Raw genomic sequence first — 17744 nt, forward strand, 5'->3', positions numbered from 1 at the left:
GACACGTGTCACTCCTATAACGCACGACTTGATGACGTGGCATCACGGGAGGGAGACGGACATATTTTTATATATATAGATAGATAGATGTAGTATATAAGGGATTGGCCTGAAGTTCATGAATTATATAATTTGTACTTAAGGCCCATATATATACTACGACAGGCCATATATGATGGGCTTAAAACTCTCGGTATCGTTCGGAGGCTTTGATCTCGTGTTGGGAGTGTCCAAACTCAACTGTATAATCGTCCGTCGTTAAAACGTGAAGAAGTCAAAAAAAAATGGCGATCTCTTTCATGGTTACTTGTCACCTGAAGCAGCCTTACGCATCTGCTTCTCCTACTCCTCATGATAAAGGTTTATACATTTCTCAAATTTGTTGATTTTCGAACGTATTGGTTGAAGATTGTGTGACGGTTTCATCAGGAAGAGCATGTAGATACACGGGCCAAGCAGTGGTACGCTTCCATCGACTTGATTAGGGTTTTGGACGTTTAGGTTTTGATAAGTTTTTGGTTTCAATAGAGAGCTCTGCCGATACGTGTGATAACAGTGGGGAAAAAGAGAGCAGAAGGTGTTCGACTCTTGGTCGATGAGTACAAAGCCAAGCTTAAACCGTATTGCTCCTTTGAGGATTCTTTGGTTCGCTCCAATCCTCGAAATGCTCAGTACGTTGATTCGATTTTTGGAGATAAAGCTCAGTAACTTAGATGGCTTTGGTTTGAAGTCAATAGTGTTTTTACTCGTAGGGATGTTAGAGCTCAGGTTGAGGATGAGGAAGTGGCTGTGATGAAGCTTATTGGGCCTGATGATTGGGTATTATTGAAATCTCTCTAGAATGTGGTGTTAGTCAATGTGATTTTGGGTCTGTCTGATTGTGAGATTTTAGGTTGTGGTGCTTGACGAGAGAGGCCGTGACGTTGATTCAGAACAGATGGCTGAGTTACTTGGGGATGCAGGCAATAGTGTAAGCTTTGGCCTTTCCCTTTGTTCTTAGTCTTCTTGGAAAGTTATCAAACTGATTGAAGTTAATCTGATTCATCTTGAGGAAACCTTTCTTTACAAATGGAAAGGCTTAAGAGGACTTGTTAAGCAGGAGAGAATGTTTGACTCTGTGGCGATCTCTGTTTTCAGGGAGCTTCGAGGATATCGTTTTGTATAGGTGGAGCTTATGGACATGGAAGTGAAGTGAGGAAGCGAGCTAATGTGACCATTAGACTCTCCTCCATGGTCCTGAATCATCAGATAGCTCTTGTTGTACTTATGGAACAGCTTTACAGGTGATAACATTGTTACTTCTGTCTCTGCATTCCAATTATACTATGAGATGATGTAATTGGTTTTCTGTTTTCAGGGCATGGACTATTCTCAAGGGCCAAAATTACCATCATTGAGGGTGTACATGAATCTACTTTTTGGGTTCTTTTTTTTTCGAGTTCTCCTGTCTAGAGAAACTACATTGCTAAATATAGCTTCTCCGCCGATAGTTGTATCAGAGATTGTTTATTGAACGTCAAATTTTACTTGCTTCTGATCCAGTTCATATTATGGTCATCGTTGAGTGGGACGTCTGTTCTTGTTTGTTGCATCACTATTTTTTGGTTATATAAGGACTGAATGAATGAAGAAGCAACAGTGGCTATTCAACAAATGATCATTCTCCATAGATCTCCATCTAAAGGAAGGAGGAGAGAGGAGACCTTCCCGTGATTAAGATCATCTTCCCTGCCTCTTGCAGATTTAATGCCAAGGAAGAACGAAAAAATGAAGAAACTGATTCCACTATTAAGGTAACTATTTGTGATTTATGATCATTATTCATTCTCCTTATTGTAGATGTGTATATATAAAAAAAGCAATCGTCTAAAGCAACTCTATTGGCCACAATACAGATGACACTAGAGCTGAGACAAGATAGGAACCATATCAGGCCGTAGCTTAGGCAACGCGACAAGTGGCTCAGCCTTAGACATTGCCACACCAAAAACAGCCCTCATGTCTATATCTCCTTCATCTACCTTCTCCCAATCAAAACACTGAACCAATGCTCCGACAGCAAGCGCCACTGTCCTCATTCCAAATCCAGCTCCAGGGCACGCTCTCCTCCCAACTCCAAACGGCAAGAACCTGTAACCATCTCTATCGCCAAGAAACCCTTCAAATCTCTCAGGCTTGAAAACATCCCCGTCTTCCCAAAGCTCACCGTTTCTATGAACATCCCAGGCATTTACGAACAACATTGTGTTTTCCGGAAGCTCGTAGTTGCCTAAGTTGAATCTCTTTGATGAGCAGTGAGGAAGCAAGAGTGGAGCTACGGGGTATAGCCTGAGCGTCTCGTAGATGACACACCGAAGATAAGGTAAGCTCGAGAGATCGGAGTCTTGTATAATCCCTTTATGCTTAGCATTAGATCTGATTTCTTCTCTGAGCTTCTCAAGCTTATCAGGATGGTTCAGCAAAACCGACATTGCCCATTCCATTACCGCAGGTGAAGTATCAGTTCCGCCGTTGAACATAAGCACTACGATTCCTTTGATGACATCATCTGAGTAGAACTCTGGTTCTGTTTCTTGAAGGCGTAAGAACTTCTCCACTACCGAACCGGTTGAATCAAATTTCTTCATCCGAATATCATCAATGAGTCGTTGAAGATACTCATCTCTCATCCTCTGCATCTCCATCACTCTCTTCTCAATACCTTTGAACCCAATCCACCTCAACACTGGGAAAAAATCGCAGACGTTCATCGACATGCTCGAGAAGAACCTCGACTTGAAATCATCAAAGAACCTCTTCTCTGATTCCGGACCGCTCTCTTCAACGCCACGACTCCCAGAGACTAACCTGAGCATGACCTGAGCAGTGAGAAGCGTGAAATGATACTTGAGATCCACTTTCCTAGAGTCAACGGATGATCTGAAGAGTCTCGAACAGAGATTCAAGACTTCTTCGTTACGGATAAAGGAGTTCTTCTGGAGACTTGTGGAGGAGAAGACCTCGAGGGTGGAGAGACGGCGGAGAGTTCTCCAGAGATCTCCGTAAGGAGCGAGTCCGAAGTTCTTGTAGCCGTAGCTGAAGTGATCAGAGGTGATGGTCCTGGGGCGGTTCGCGAGGGTTTGGTCGTGGTTGGCGAAGCACTCTTCGATGGATTCTGGGGAAGAGAGGACGAGAACGGGACGGCATCCGAACTTGAGGAAGAGAACAGGGCCGTGGATTGAAGAGAGGAGATGCAGAGCTTGTGGTAAAGGAAACTTCTTGATAAGGTGAAGATGGCCGATGATGGGAAGAGACGTAGGGCTTGGTGGTAACTTGGAGTTTTGACTCCAAAGGAATCTGGCGATGAAGAAGAAGAAGAAGATAGTAGGTGTGAGAGAGAAGATACTGAACCAGAGATTTTCCATTTTTTTTTCGTCAAGGTAGAAGATTGTTTTTTCATTCTTTTTATATAGAACAATTGACAATGATTATTTTTTGTTTGGTGGGATTATTTTTTGGTTGGTGGGAACTCAAGCTTCTTGGTATACATTATTTTGTATAGGTGGAAATTGTGGACATGGAAGAGAAGTGAGGAAGCAAGCTAATCTGACCATTTGACTGTCCTCCATGGTCCTTAATCATCAGCTACCTCTTGTTGTACGTATGGAACAGCTTTACAGGTGCATCTGTCTCTGTGTTCCGACTATACTTTCATATGCTGTAGTTGGTTTCTGTTTTCAGGGAAAAATTACCATCATTGAGGGTGCATAAATCTACTTTTTTGGGGGTTCTTCTTTTGATTTCTCCTGTCTAAAGAAATTACATAGCTAATAGTATAGCTTCTCCGCTGATAGTTGTTGTATCAGAGATTGTTTATTGAACATCGAACGTTTGCAACTCAATTTTGCTTTACTTCTGATCCAGTTCATATGATGGTCATCACTGAGTGAGACTTCTCATTTTGTTTGTTGTATCACTATTTTTTTGGTTTTATTAGGATTGAATGAATGAAAAAGCAACGGTGGAAGGAGTAGATACGAGACCCTTCCTTAAATAAAGATCATCTAGTGTTAAGAAAGAACGAAAAAGTGAAGAAAATGATTCCATTACTAAGGTAACATATGATCATTCATACATTCTCTTTATTATCGATATATATATATATATATATATATATATATATATATATAATGTCGTCGTCTAAATCAACTTTATTGTTGCCCAACACAGATGACACTAGAGCTGAGACAAGATGGGAATCATATCAGGCCACGGCTTAGGCAATGCAACAAGAGGCTCAGCCTTAGCCATTGCCACACTAAACGCAGGCCTCATGTCTATATCTCCTTTACCTACCTTCTCCCACTCAAAACACTGAACCAATGCTCCCACAGCAAGCGCCACTGTCCTCATTCCAAATCCAGCTGCAGGACACACTCTCCTCCCAACTCCAAACGGCAAGAACCTATAACCATCTCTATCTCCAACAAAACCTTCAAATCTCTCAGGCTTGAAAACTTCCGCGTCTTCCCAAAGCTCACCGTCCCTATGTACAGCCCACACATTCACGAACAACGTTGTGTTTTCCGGAATCTCGTAGCTGCCTAAGTTGAATCTCTTTGATGCGCAGTGAGGAAGCAAGAGCGGACCTGAAGGGTATAGCCTAAGCGTCTCATTGATGACACACCGAAGATAAGGTAAACTCGTTAGATCCGATTCTTGTATGATCCCTTTAACGTTAGATCTGAGTTCTTCTCTTAGCTTCTCAAGCTTATCAGGATGGTTCAGTAAAGCCGACATTGCCCATTCCATCGCCATCGGTGAAGTATCAGTTCCGGCGTTGAACATTAGCGCTACGAAACCTTTGATGACATCATCTGAGTAGAACTCTGGTTCTGTCTCTTGAAGGCGCAAGAACTTCTCCACCACCGAACCTGTGGAATCATGTTTCTTCATCCGAACATCGTCGACGAGTCGTTGGAGATACTCATCTCTCATCCTCTGCATCTCCATCACTCTCTTCTCGATACCTTTGTACCCAATCCACCTCAACACCGGGAAGTAATCGCAGACGTTTATCGACATGCTCGAGTAAAACCTAGACTTGAAATCATCCAAGAACCTCTGCTCTGCTTCCGGACTTCTCTCTTCGACGCCGCGGCTCCCAGAGACTAACCTGAGCATGACGTGGGCGGTGAAGCGATTGAAATGATACTTGAGGTCCACGCTACGAGAGTCTACTGATGATCTGAAGATGCTGGAACAGAGATAAGAGACTTCTTCGTTACGGATATAACAGTTCTTCTGGAGACTTGAGGAGGAGAAGGCCTCGAGGGTGGAGATACGCCTGAGAGTTCTCCAGATGTCTCCATAAGGAGCGAATCCGAAGTTTGTGTAGCCGTAGCTGAAGTGATCGGAGGTGATGGTCCTGGGGCGGTTAGCTAGTGTTTGGTCGTGTTTGGTGAAGCATTCTTCGATGGATTCTGGTGAAGAGAGGACGAGAACGGGACGGCATCCGAATTCGAGGAAGAGAACAGGCCCGTGGATTGAAGAGAGGAGATGGAGAGCTTGTGGTAGTGGAATCTTCTTTATGTGGTGAAGATGGCCGATGATGGGAAGAGACCTAGGGCCTGGTGGTAGTTTAGAGTTTTGACTCCAAAGTAATCTGGTGATGAAGAAGAAGAAGTAAGTAGCAGTGAGGGAGAAGATGATGAACCAAAGAGTTTCCATTTTACTTTCGTTTTCTTTCTTTTGAGCAAGGCATAAGATTTCTTTCTTATTTGTGCTTTTATAGGCATCGTTTAGAGGCTTTGTTTTTGTTTATACTTTTTTTTCTTTTCAAACCCATATCATGAAGTAGTTCACTAAAAATAAACAATAAATCATACTTTAATTTTTTATAAGATCTCACATTTATTATCTTTTTATTTAGATTATATAAATATATTAATGCAACATATAATAGTCCATAAATATTTAATAATCAATAGTATAATTTAAAATCTAATTAATTGCAATTTTAAAATGACTGAAAAAAATTCAACACAATTTCCAACTAAAAGATAAAATTACTAAATTTGAATACATATATATGTATATATACTTTAAACATAGATTTATTGTTTCAAGATAAAACTTATTTTTAGGAGAAATAAACTCACTAATAAATATCATCATAATGTACATATCATTTTAATATTTAGTTTAAAGAATTTAAATATATGTATATCTCTATAATTTTTTGAAATGAATATAAAATGTTATTTATCATTTATAATTTAGATGTATGAGTAGATATATTATATAAAAAAAATTTCTATTTTCTTTAAGCAAATCATCAAGTGATTCGCCCAAAATAGACAATTCATCACAGTTTTTTTTTTAAAATCTCTCACATCTGTTATCTTCTTATTAATTAGACTAAATATACTAATGCAACATATAGTAATCCATAAGTATTTAATATTAATAGTACAATTAAAGGCTAATTAATTGCAATTTTAAAAGTCATTGAAAAAAAATCAACACAATTTCTTAACAAATAGAATTAGTTAATTTAGTTATACTAATACTAATACATATATAGATTTACTAATATATAGATTATATTATTTTCAAGATACTTTTGTTTAATTTACAAATGTTTTAAACGATGTTGGAGAGAACCGAACCTTCTTGATACATTGTCTATCCATAATGGCAGTTTCTTATCCGAACATCAAAATAATGAAATTAAATAAAAGGAAGGAGAGAAACACGAGAAACACTCCTCTTCAAGAATCTCAAACAAATTTATCAGTTACTCTTTCTATATTTGTCTTTTTATGAAACACTATAAACATCTGTTATTTCAAGAGAGTCGAACAAAATTATCAGACACTCTCTCTACATTTATTCTTTTATGATTGGTCCATTTTTCTTTGTTATAATTTTGCTTATTTAATTAAATAAAATTAGAATCTATATATATAAAAGAGGGTTTTCTCCCTCCTAGTGCTGCCACCTAAAATTCCATGTCACAAAGTCGAGTTCCTACAGGCTGACACGTGTCCGGCTTGCTTGAAACGCAACACTTCATTAACCATGTAATCTATGGGATTTTGTTTTCCGTATATATCTGAAAGTTTTTGGGTTGCTATATAGATTTTCTCAGGAAGCCCAGTAAGCTATTGTCTTCATCTTCTTCTCTTTCACGGAATAGTTAAGGTTGCCGCCGTTGTTTTAATCCGAAAATGGAGCTCCTTCTTTGGTGGTATCCGTCTTCTGCATCTATTCGCTTGCAACTCTTCACATCCTCTTCTGAGAAATGTAACTCGGCTGCATACATTCATTATCATTAAAATTACAATTAACTCCATCTACCCCATTCGTTCCACGATTTTACAATCAATATGTCCCCCTACCTTCCAGTCGGTGGATCTGCATGTATATAGGTAAGATTGCATCCGTCAGGTCTTTGCTCACAATCATTATTAGCAGATAAACTCTCGCAGGAGGATTAACTACGCGGAGCAACCAGGATCCTATTTGTATCTCTTATGCCAATGCTTCCAAGACGGGTTTATTCATCATGTACCAATCTCGATTCTTCTTTTTTTTCATCGTAATTCAGTTCCATCTTCGTTATTTTAACACCATATTACTTACTGTTAGTATCATATTTAGATCTCAACTTTAGTAGAGAACTTCCACAAAACAATATATATAATGAAGCAGCAGATGTGTTTATTGAATTTAAGCTACTTGCTTCAGATTCTATGATTTAATTACGTTGAGATCCGTACGGAGCTTAGACAAATACGGTGAAGGAATGGGATCGACGAGCTGGAAGCCCGAGGCTTAACGAACGGGTCTTTCTGATGATCAGGTATCTCTATTTTGTACTGGAAACAACATATGCAACAACAAAGAACTGGTTAGTGTCTACGGGAGGCTTTTGGATGGGTTATGTTAAGACAGATTAAAATATATACTTTGTTATGCTATTTCGGATTTAGATACGTTAGAATACGCAAAGCGTGCATAGTCTTGGCAATTCATATTTCTTCTTCTATTTCTTATAACACAGTGACTGGTGAGTCTCAATGGGAGAATTCAGCATTTTAAGGCTCCTAAAGTGTCAGTGATTCACACTCAACTTTCTTTTTCAAGAACAATTAATCTCGAGGAAGCTGCTCAGATTCTGGAAAGCATGAAATGTTAAATGTGGTGAGAGTATAGTATTTGCTGGGGATTTGCCGTGGAGTCGTGTTACTGACGTTATAGCTCTGAATCAGCCTACAAACAAGAAACTTGGCATGAATACATTCTTTCTATAGTTTTCTGATTTTTACGTATCTACCTTTCAACAATTTTTTTTTTGTTTAACTTTTCCAATTGGGTTAAGAACTTAAGAATCATAATATTACGACTGGATTGGAGGATTCAATGAGAAATTTTGGTTTTTGGTTTTGATTCATAAATCGAAGATTAGTATTTTGTTTTGGTGTTTTGGCTTTTTCTATATATATATATATATATATAGATTAGGGTTATTGTGACTTCGCATCAATATGATAATGGGAGCATCTGAAGAAAGTGCAATAGAGCACTGTGACAAATAACATCACATCGTGCTTTGTTGAATGCAAAGATGCTGAAATGGCTTTATCATGAACCGAAGAATAATCAGATAGAGAAGCCGAAGAAATCAAGTTAGCTTAGCTTTTTGGGTTAGATTTGGTTGAAATTAGACTTTGGTTTGGTTAAAGTAATTGAATATTATTTGGTATAGATTATTAAATTTTAACTACTAAGTCATGGAGAAATGAGTTTGTAATTTTTAATTTGGGAAGAAATAAATTCATTAGTTTCACTTTGGAGAGATCTAACAGTAGGTTGGTATTTGATCATATATGGTAACTATTCGTGGATAATAACATGTTTTCCTTATCTGGACCAAATTATTAATACAATATAATCTATCAATTTTATAATTAATTGCACAATGTAAACTAAATAAATTTATAACCTCAGTGTTTTTTGCAAAAAGAACTTAATTAAAACACATAATATAATACACAATACTATGAAATTAGAGAACAAAATAAAATTTTCACAAAAATAAAGAAAAAAATAAGAACAAAAGTAATGTACATTTTTTCATGTACCATTACTCAACGATCAAGCAAACAAAAATTAGGCAATTTTTCCATATTTTTTTTTAAAAATGATGAAAAGGTACATCCACAAATTAACTTATAATTAAAACAGTGATTTTCAGAAATTTAAAAAAAAATTATTAAGAAAATGAATCAATAACATTCATTCTGATATGAAAAAAAAAAAAGAATCTCAAAGTTTTTTATGGTCATCCAACTCCAGAAAATCACAAGAAATGATGTAGTTCCACATTTAATTCTTAATATATAATTAAAACATAGATTACTCAACAAAAGCAAATCATCTTAAACCTTTTAACAAGACACAAAATCATATTTTTAAAAATAATAAGTAATATTTATTTTAAAAATCATAACTAATTTTCAGATAACATGTTTTATTTAATCTTTAAATACAATAACATATACAAAATTTAACTAATATGTATATTTTTAAATAATAACAATTTATATGAAATATTTACTCTAACTACTTAACTTAAATTTTTATCCCAGTTCTAGTTATTAGTATTATATTGATTAATATCACCACCAGTAATGCCTTAAGTTTTTGCTAAAAATGCCTTTAGTTGGCAGATTCTTGCGTACATTTCTCTTTGTGGTGAAGCGGCTAAGAAAAGTTTATTATTATTCATTATATATTCAACATCAAATTAAATATATAATTAAGGAGCAGTGATCATCAAAACCTTTCATGGCAATCCACTTTACCCTTCTCCTTATTACTCAACATAAACACAAAGTCGAGGTTATAAAGAACGGGAACCATCAGCGAGGAGCCCAAGAACACAAGCACAGGTCCAAATATCCATAGCATCAAAGGCAAACCCATGTAGAAAAGCCTATTACCTATCGTGTTAAGCAAGAAAGCTTTCTCGAGTAGGTCAGATACATATTCGGGAGTCACGAAGCTTCCGATTCCGCCAAAATCATCAGAGGAAGGTTCTTGAGGAGCGTTGATAAGGATGTTTACTTGGCCGATGAAGCGAATGGAGAGAGAATGAGCAAAGAAGGCGGAGAGAAAGATTGTGAGGATGGTTACGTATTTAATTGCCATTGTGAAGTCACCATGAGCTCCATATACGGCGTCGTTTAGAGGCTTCTTGATACTATAAGTACTGCTTAAAACGGCGGCGAGGCCTGAGCAGAGGAGGATGCAAGTCGTGGCCATTAGCGTCGCTCCCATTATCGTGTTTCGTAGTGTTTGTATAGCTAAGATGTTTCTCTTCTCGTTGTCCTGAGCAACAATTCATATATTTTATATAAATGCATTTTCAACACAAGTTTTTTTTTTTGAGAATTCATTGTTTCACCACAAGTTATACGATGTATATGTATGGAGATAACATTATATTCATATAATATATATACTCATACATCGAACTATATTAATAGAAATTGAAACTGTGGGTTGAACATATAATATCTAGTTTCCTACTATTATTCCCATATATACTATAACTTTATTTGCATAAACATCTATCTTCTTACAATTTTGGACCCAAAGCCAAAGTAATTGTCTCAGTATACAATCTTCATGTGAAATTTGCAGTCACCAATATATATTCATGCTCAACAAATTAAACTTATCTTTGACCTAGACCAGTAAGACGATTACTACATAAAATCACTACATCCACATTCGTCCATTGTAAGACAAATTTATATCAAATACATCATATGGTTTGACATTATATTTCAATATAAATCGGTTATTGAGTGTTAGGTATTACCTTCATGATGGCGGCAACCCAAGATCGACGAGCACGGGCGTTAATGCCGACGATGGTAGAGAAAGGTTCGGCTCGAACCTTGAACCACAAGTAGATGTGGTAACAGAACATCATAAGAAGAGCACATGGAACAAGAACTGCATCCAAGTACCATTTCCTCCACTCCATCTGCTCTCTCCCCTTTTTGTATGTAATATATAATCTTCTCTTTCTTTCTTGCTCTTTTTTTTTGCCTTCAAAACTCTTAGAAACTTGTTTTGTTTTCGTGATGCTTCTTCCCATATATATAGTGAAAATCTGATGTTAGTTAAAGTCTTTGTTCAACAAGTTGCCCCTTAGAATTACAAGGGCCACAGTACCCCCTTTGATTTCCCATTTTCATAAAAAGTTAAATGTTATTGCTTTTTTTCCTTTAAAAATCTCTCTTTGTGACTTATGAGTGATTGAGTGTTCACTTCTGTACCCCACTTTGTGAGCTAATTTTGAATTAGTGTTTTATTTGGTTACTAAACATGTGGCCGTACTTAAATAAGGTTAATGACCATTTGTCCTTCTTTTAGATCTCTTTTCTTCATTACATGTTCATTTCCACTTATATGATATGTGTCCACGTATATATATATATATATATAGGAGAAAATACTTAGATTAATTAGATGGACCATATCATTACTCACAAGAATGATCATAGAAAATAACATTTGTTCCGATGCTAAGTACACATTATACACGATAGCCTAACGTATCTCCGCGTCACTAATGATCTACAGTCCATAGCCAATCCATTGCTATGTTAGGTTTTTTCGAACATGAGTCAGACCCAATTGGCTAATGGTTGATTCATCTTTTGTAGAAAAATCGTGCCTATCAAAGTTTTTTTTGTCAAAGAAGCCTACCAAAGTTTAAAACCCTTTTCCACATGTTTTTTATTCTACTATTTTTAACGTTTTGTTCACACCATTTTTAAAATATAATGGCTACATAAAATTATTAAATATATATTGACTCTACAAATAGAGATGGAGTAACATGCATTTTCTGTATAAAATATGTGCATGTTCATACCAAGCAAATTTTAGTTATAAATATTCCTAGGAGTAACTTATCATTACATGCACGCACGAAATGGAAATTTAGAGATATGGACAAACCCACTTGAGTACCAAGTTTTCCTTTAAAGGTTTTTAATCTTAAATACGTCATGTTAGAACCAAGCAGCCTTAATTAGGTAGTAGCTAAACCCTTGATTAAACTATCTAAAACTTGAGTAAGGATATATAATCTTAGTTGGAATCAACTAGAAATAGATAATCAATTAGAATTTTCAAGAGTTCGATTGCAACGTTATGCAAACAATTTACTGAATATATCCAGTTTAAGTTTTTGTATGGTGATGTATTTGAAGATGAATTTTCCAAAAAAAAACTCATAGCCAAAAAGTTCCTCACTCTATTATTTCATAATCATGCTATCTAGTGAATCAAAAATATTGTGGTAAGGAAAAAAAATATTCCATCTTAAGTAAAGAAGTAAAACATGCTCCCAATGGTTTATTTTCTTCCGATATAGATTATCAATATACCAAATGTAATCCCAAAGAAAAACAGGGAATATTCTAATAATCTGTAGGATCCCTCTTGATACATTTCTGTATAAGTATTCGGTATTCCATATAGGCATATAGTATACCAAAAAGTAATTTGAAGAGCAATATTGACCTGTGGTTAATGGCTATAACAAAGTATTTATATTGAGCTACAACATTATATATATATTAAATAATTTGTTGTAGCTTTGTTTTACATTTTTGTAACTTGAAAAGAAAATAAAAGTAGATCGCCAACAAAAAAGTAGAACATGGTATATAAATTAAACCCGGAATTAGAATATAGTATTCATATTAAAGTATTTTTAAAACTTGTTTTGTTTGGGACAAAGAAAAGGAAAGAGAGTGGATGGTGGCTGCATGCGACCCAATATATAACAATATCATTATGGAAAAGAAATCTAATAGAGGTCGAGAAATAGGAAGCAAGCACTAACTCATAAATTTTTATACGATTATTACTTTAGTTATGATTAGTAAACTTAATAAACAGCTTATATTTTGTTAGTAACATACAAGGGAGCCATCATCAGCAAATAGAAATGTGAGGTCCGTGTTGCGACTATATTCTATAGGTATACATTCATGACCATATCAAATTGCATGAAGGTCTAGTGCTCTAACCGACCCAAAATTTTAATTTAAGTGCTAAGTGTGTATAACTTTTGGTGCGCCGTTTATTGTAATAGAAAATAATATAATTTAAGTGCTAAGTGTGTATAACAAACTGGGATTATACCATGTACGTATATAAGTAATTTGGAACAAAAAAGTTATGAAAAAAAATTCTTTTGTGGAACTGTTTGAATATGAAACGAAATGAAAGAGTTATTCATTGTTACAAGGCATTGGCATGCAACTTATGCAAGTGAATGACTAACTGATTCTGTTAATCAATGCTGACTTGCTGAGTAATTAAAATCACATGATCAATTAATATATTTATATTTCTTAGGTTAAAAGAAAAAGCCCGAAGATATCCAGACTCCACAAAGATGACTAATTGATTCTGGCGTATTTTCGGATGGTGTTGAACTATGTTTATCATGGTGTTTTTTTTTTCTATCATGGTGTTCTTGGACGTGCATGTGTTGTTGAAGGTTACACGTGCATGGTCAGGTTCTTGGGAAGATCAGGGCAGCTCGAGAAGGCAGTAAAGCTAATTGAAGAGATTCCATATGAGTACGTGCTACAAAATAAAAAGAGGAAGATTCCATATGAGCCTAACGTTATCTGATAGGCAATGCTTAGTGCTATTGATCAGAACAATGTGGAGATTGCAAGAAGATCGGCAGAGGAAATACTAACGCAATGGGAAAGCATTAGATTTAAAAAGCTCAATTTATATAGTCTACATGGTTAATCGGAAGAACCGTTGTAGTGCAAAAAATAAATAAATCACCTACTCGGATTCAGACCGGACCAGCTTAGACCAAAATTTATTATTTTGACAAATACGACTGAAAATCAAACACTGAAGACTGTCCAACACTGAAATGAATGTGCTTAAGACTACTAGACCAGCTTCAAAGATTAATAAATCTCAGCAAGTCTGAAGAGCAGAAGCATAATTTAATTTAGGAGCAGTTAAACACCTCTCATGTCATCAATTTTTTAACAAGTAGGCTGCCTGAATCACCGCTCCATATATCACTATAATCCAGCTTATCAATAGTTCCCATCGATCCAATTAACAAAATTCAAGTAAAGAAGACCCATTCCTTGAAAAGACCTACAAATGGGCCTAAGAATTGTCGGACCAGTCTATTCTACTAAATGGGCCTAAGAACCGTAATATCAGATTCAGAGATGACCAAGTTAGATCAAAATTTATGACATAAGATTGAAAAAAGAATGTGCTTAAGACTACTAGACCAGCTTCAAAGACTAAAAAATCTCAGCAAGTCTGAAGAGCAGAAGCATGATTTGTTCTAGGAGCAGTTAAACACCTCTCATGTCATTGCTTTTTTGACAAGTAGGCTGCCTGAATCACCGCTCCATATATTATAAAATTAAAAAAATACAATGAAAACCATAAAACATATCACAGAAGAAAAAAACACAGACCTATCGAGCGTTAAAGCTGATTCTTTCGAGAACTTAATTAGGTTTAGAGTTGTGCGCAGCTATTTAAAAGAGCAAGAAGCCGGCGATCTTTAGGTCAAAACCTTGGTGGGCTTGATTTGGGCTTCATGTATCTTTTAAAACATTTTAACTTGGAGATAGGCTTTTATCTAAAACAACGTGGGCCTTATGGGCCTCAACTTGAACACTTCCGTCTTTAGTACTTGTTTTGTGTCGTTGACTAGAGTTTTGTTTATTCGTTCACTAAAGGGACCGGAGTAACTTAATGGTTACGTTGTGAACAATAGGTTGTGGTTATTACAATACTGAAATTCAAGATATTTCCCTAAGAAAAATCAAAATATTCAAGATAAAGCAGTTTTTTCAAGCTTTATTTTATTATTGTAATTATAAATCTTCCTAGGAACATCTTCCTCCATAACCTGCGTTCTTGAGCAGTGCTTGCTTTACATCTTCCGAAGTAATGCATTCTCTCTGCCCAGCAACCTATAGTTTGTATGTTAGTTAGTATATGTCAAACCATATATACAATATGTTTAATCATTTGTAAATGCTGCAAGTAAGGTTAAATTAAAGTAAAAGAACATATGTACCTCTGAACAAGTAGCCTGTAATGAAAAGTCACTGAAGCAGCTAATGACACATTGTTGAATCTCCAAGCCTAGATTAATCTCTAATGTACCAACCGTTGATAGAAGCAAGCCCGGTTGTGTAGAACAACATATATCTATGTGTGTATTAACTTCTCTTTGATCCACTTCAAACTGCAAAACAGAATGAAATAGTCAGAACAAAATTGTTATCACCTTCAAGTGATATTAGTAAGAAAAATATTATTTACAGAAAATGAATGAGTCAAGGGGCGTTTTGTAACAACTGATTTTTAAGGGGTTGAGTATGTGATACACAAAGTAAAAAATGGAAAATATGGAAAAGTATGTTAAGTTTTTTTTTTACCTTGGGGGAGTTTCTGACCATGGATTGGTTTGTAGTGAGGCTGTCCTTGAGATCAGAATTGCTTCCAAGTTCTTGCAACTTGTTAATCTTGTTCAAAAGCTCCTTCATGTACTCTATGGCATCTCCTAGTATCGATGTCCTATCCATCTGAATTTTATTATCTTAATAAATCAACTGTTGTTTTTATTTACTTCCTTTCTATCAAATGTGGGTAATAATATTCAAGTAGAGTAATAGCCCTTGTCAGTGAACCGTGTTGAAAAAAGGTTCCAACAAGAAAAAAAACATACATGTAAGTTGACTAAAAAGTATATTCAGTAAAGACTTTTGAAAAACAAAAAGCTACTGGAAATTAAAAAAAATGAAAGGAAGGGTTTATGGAACTTTGCCTTGGTGATTTTGGGGACAATGGATCGTAGCATGGAGAGCCGATCATTTAACCGCTTCCTCCGCCGTCTCTCCGCCATGAGGTTCTTAGAGGGTTGACCTACAACCTTCTTATTACGCTTTTTCTTGTTCGTTTCTCCAGTGCTCATGAGGCTCTTGCTTTCCTCCACTAATGGTGAAGAATTGTCATTGTTGTTGCCTTCTTGAGAAGCTGAAATCCCCAATGGAGGATAATAAGGAGATTCTATAACATCTTGTAACGTCTCGAGCAAAGGATAGTCGAAAGTGGAGGAGAAAAACGGAGTAGGAGAGGACGATGGTTGTGGTGGTTGGTGAAGCAATGGAGGAGGTTGAGAGATGAGATCCATCAAAGAAGAGAAAGTGTGATCAACGTTGTTGTCGTCTTCATGAAGAGGGTTGTTGAAGCAGAGGTATTCTAAGTTACGTCCACTTGGGAAAAAATCATGATTGTTGCTCTCTTGCTTGCTTATTTGAGTCCATTCCATGTCCATCTCACCCTGATCTATCTATGTTTCTGAACTCTGTTATTTGTAAAAGTGGAAGAGAGCAAAGTTTGTGATTTTGGGTCGAAGGAGGATGAATATATGTATAAAAAAAAAAAAAAAAAAAAAGTAGATTGGTGTGAGCTGTAATTAAATTCCATATTGTAAGTAAAATGTTAACTAGCTAAAGTGTAAAAAAGCTTTTTGAGTTAAATAAATTTAACATTCAAAAAAAAAATTTGTCAACTAGTTAAAGTGTTTTGTTTTTGTTCCGTGGTCCAACACGAACCTAAGGCCTAAGCCTGATATGGATTCTGTCACTTATTGTCTTGACTTTTGTTATAACTTATGTACTGTTTGATTATAACTTACATCTTAGGACCAAGGTGAATGAATCATCCGCGTCATTGTCAGTTGTCACCAACAACGAGCCATCAATAATAATTAAGACCGACATAAAAATTAAACCTAACTAATCAACACGAAGGTGAAAAGAAAAATTATGTAACTAAGGACAAACAACTGACGAAATGATCAACTTCCTTTAAATTTGAAAATGATCGGACCCACAAAACTCTGTCCCGACCAAAATGAATGAAGACAATCTTGCCCTATTCCTTACTCTTCTTCTTATATATGTGTCCGAGATCTGAAGGGATATAATATTACAAATATGATAGATTTTTTCATGAATAGTCAGTTCACCAAAGAATAAGCGATTGTGATCCTGATAGACTAGATCGACAAGTTGTGATTAGATTTTCACATAATGAATAGTGTTAAGGTGTTATCATTGAATGTTAACATCACAAAACCTTATATATATATTTTGTTTTAAATGCGAGTTTAACTATCCTGAAAAGTACTCCAATTCCACTGGTATCCAACATCACTGCCTTATTACCATAAAAATGAACACCCGTGTTTCATATTGACATAGATCCGTAAATTATTACATGTGAATGCACTTAAATACTTGAAACACATTTATTGATGTATTTACAATATGCTTGTCTAGAAATGGGGGAAGGAAAAAAAGGACTGTCAGGTCAAAGAGATCGAAGGCCTTTTGTGAGAGTCAAAGTAAAAATGTGTCTACTATTTTGCGTGAGAGTTTGTGTACACTCACTTTAGAGATGCAGACACTGCAATGCACTGTCTCCTACGCCCTCCCTCCATTATTAAGTCATTCCGACATCATTATTGCCTCTATTCATATATGAATGATGAATCCATATTTTCTTTATGAAATTTTTAAAATCATGAATCAATATGAAATAATATGGGATCTAAAACCCTCAATATAGACCATAATCAGTATTTTATTTATGAA

The 17744-nt window shown here is 35.7% G+C and overlaps 5 protein-coding genes and 2 non-coding genes across 7 annotated transcripts; 1 reads left to right on the forward strand and 6 right to left on the reverse strand.

Moving 5' to 3' along the window:
* The first annotated feature begins 208 nt into the window (after positions 1–208).
* Positions 209–1557, forward strand: LOC125593159 (putative RNA methyltransferase At5g10620). Its single transcript, XM_048769353.1, has 7 exons — positions 209–360; positions 430–461; positions 529–671; positions 753–819; positions 893–970; positions 1138–1283; positions 1358–1557. The coding sequence occupies exons 1-7, from the start codon at positions 285–287 to the stop codon at positions 1395–1397; spliced, it is 582 nt and encodes a 193-aa protein (XP_048625310.1). The 5' UTR covers positions 209–284; the 3' UTR covers positions 1398–1557.
* A 211-nt stretch (positions 1558–1768) lies between these two features.
* Positions 1769–3426, reverse strand: LOC106435331 (cytochrome P450 81C13-like). The gene has a single exon (XM_013876206.2). The coding sequence runs from the start codon at positions 3402–3404 to the stop codon at positions 1902–1904; it is 1503 nt and encodes a 500-aa protein (XP_013731660.2). The 5' UTR covers positions 3405–3426; the 3' UTR covers positions 1769–1901.
* A 704-nt stretch (positions 3427–4130) lies between these two features.
* On the reverse strand, positions 4131–5921 carry LOC106435332 (cytochrome P450 81C13-like). Its single transcript, XM_013876207.3, has one exon. The coding sequence runs from the start codon at positions 5707–5709 to the stop codon at positions 4216–4218; it is 1494 nt and encodes a 497-aa protein (XP_013731661.1). The 5' UTR covers positions 5710–5921; the 3' UTR covers positions 4131–4215.
* A 1964-nt stretch (positions 5922–7885) lies between these two features.
* On the reverse strand, positions 7886–11652 carry BNAC09G45960D. The gene is made up of 2 exons (XM_013876195.3): positions 10874–11652; positions 7886–10377 (listed from the first exon to the last, which is right to left on the reverse strand). Exons 1-2 carry the CDS (start codon positions 11153–11155, stop codon positions 9823–9825), a joined length of 837 nt encoding a protein of 278 aa, XP_013731649.2. The 5' UTR covers positions 11156–11652; the 3' UTR covers positions 7886–9822.
* A 2326-nt stretch (positions 11653–13978) lies between these two features.
* Positions 13979–14111, reverse strand: LOC125593757. The gene has a single exon (XR_007329648.1). It is a non-coding gene; the product is annotated as a small nucleolar RNA snoR77 (small nucleolar RNA).
* Positions 14112–14332: 221 nt separating this feature from the next.
* LOC125593756 lies at positions 14333–14465 on the reverse strand. Its single transcript, XR_007329647.1, has one exon. It is a non-coding gene; the product is annotated as a small nucleolar RNA snoR77 (small nucleolar RNA).
* A 349-nt stretch (positions 14466–14814) lies between these two features.
* LOC106435320 (transcription factor bHLH61) lies at positions 14815–16502 on the reverse strand. Its single transcript, XM_013876193.3, has 4 exons — positions 15911–16502; positions 15522–15668; positions 15158–15328; positions 14815–15050 (listed from the first exon to the last, which is right to left on the reverse strand). Exons 1-4 carry the CDS (start codon positions 16418–16420, stop codon positions 14964–14966), a joined length of 915 nt encoding a protein of 304 aa, XP_013731647.1. The 5' UTR covers positions 16421–16502; the 3' UTR covers positions 14815–14963.
* Positions 16503–17744: the final 1242 nt, after the last annotated feature.

This window comes from Brassica napus, chromosome C9 (assembly GCF_020379485.1).
Source record: "Brassica napus cultivar Da-Ae chromosome C9, Da-Ae, whole genome shotgun sequence".
Classification (NCBI taxonomy): domain Eukaryota; kingdom Viridiplantae; phylum Streptophyta; class Magnoliopsida; order Brassicales; family Brassicaceae; genus Brassica; species Brassica napus.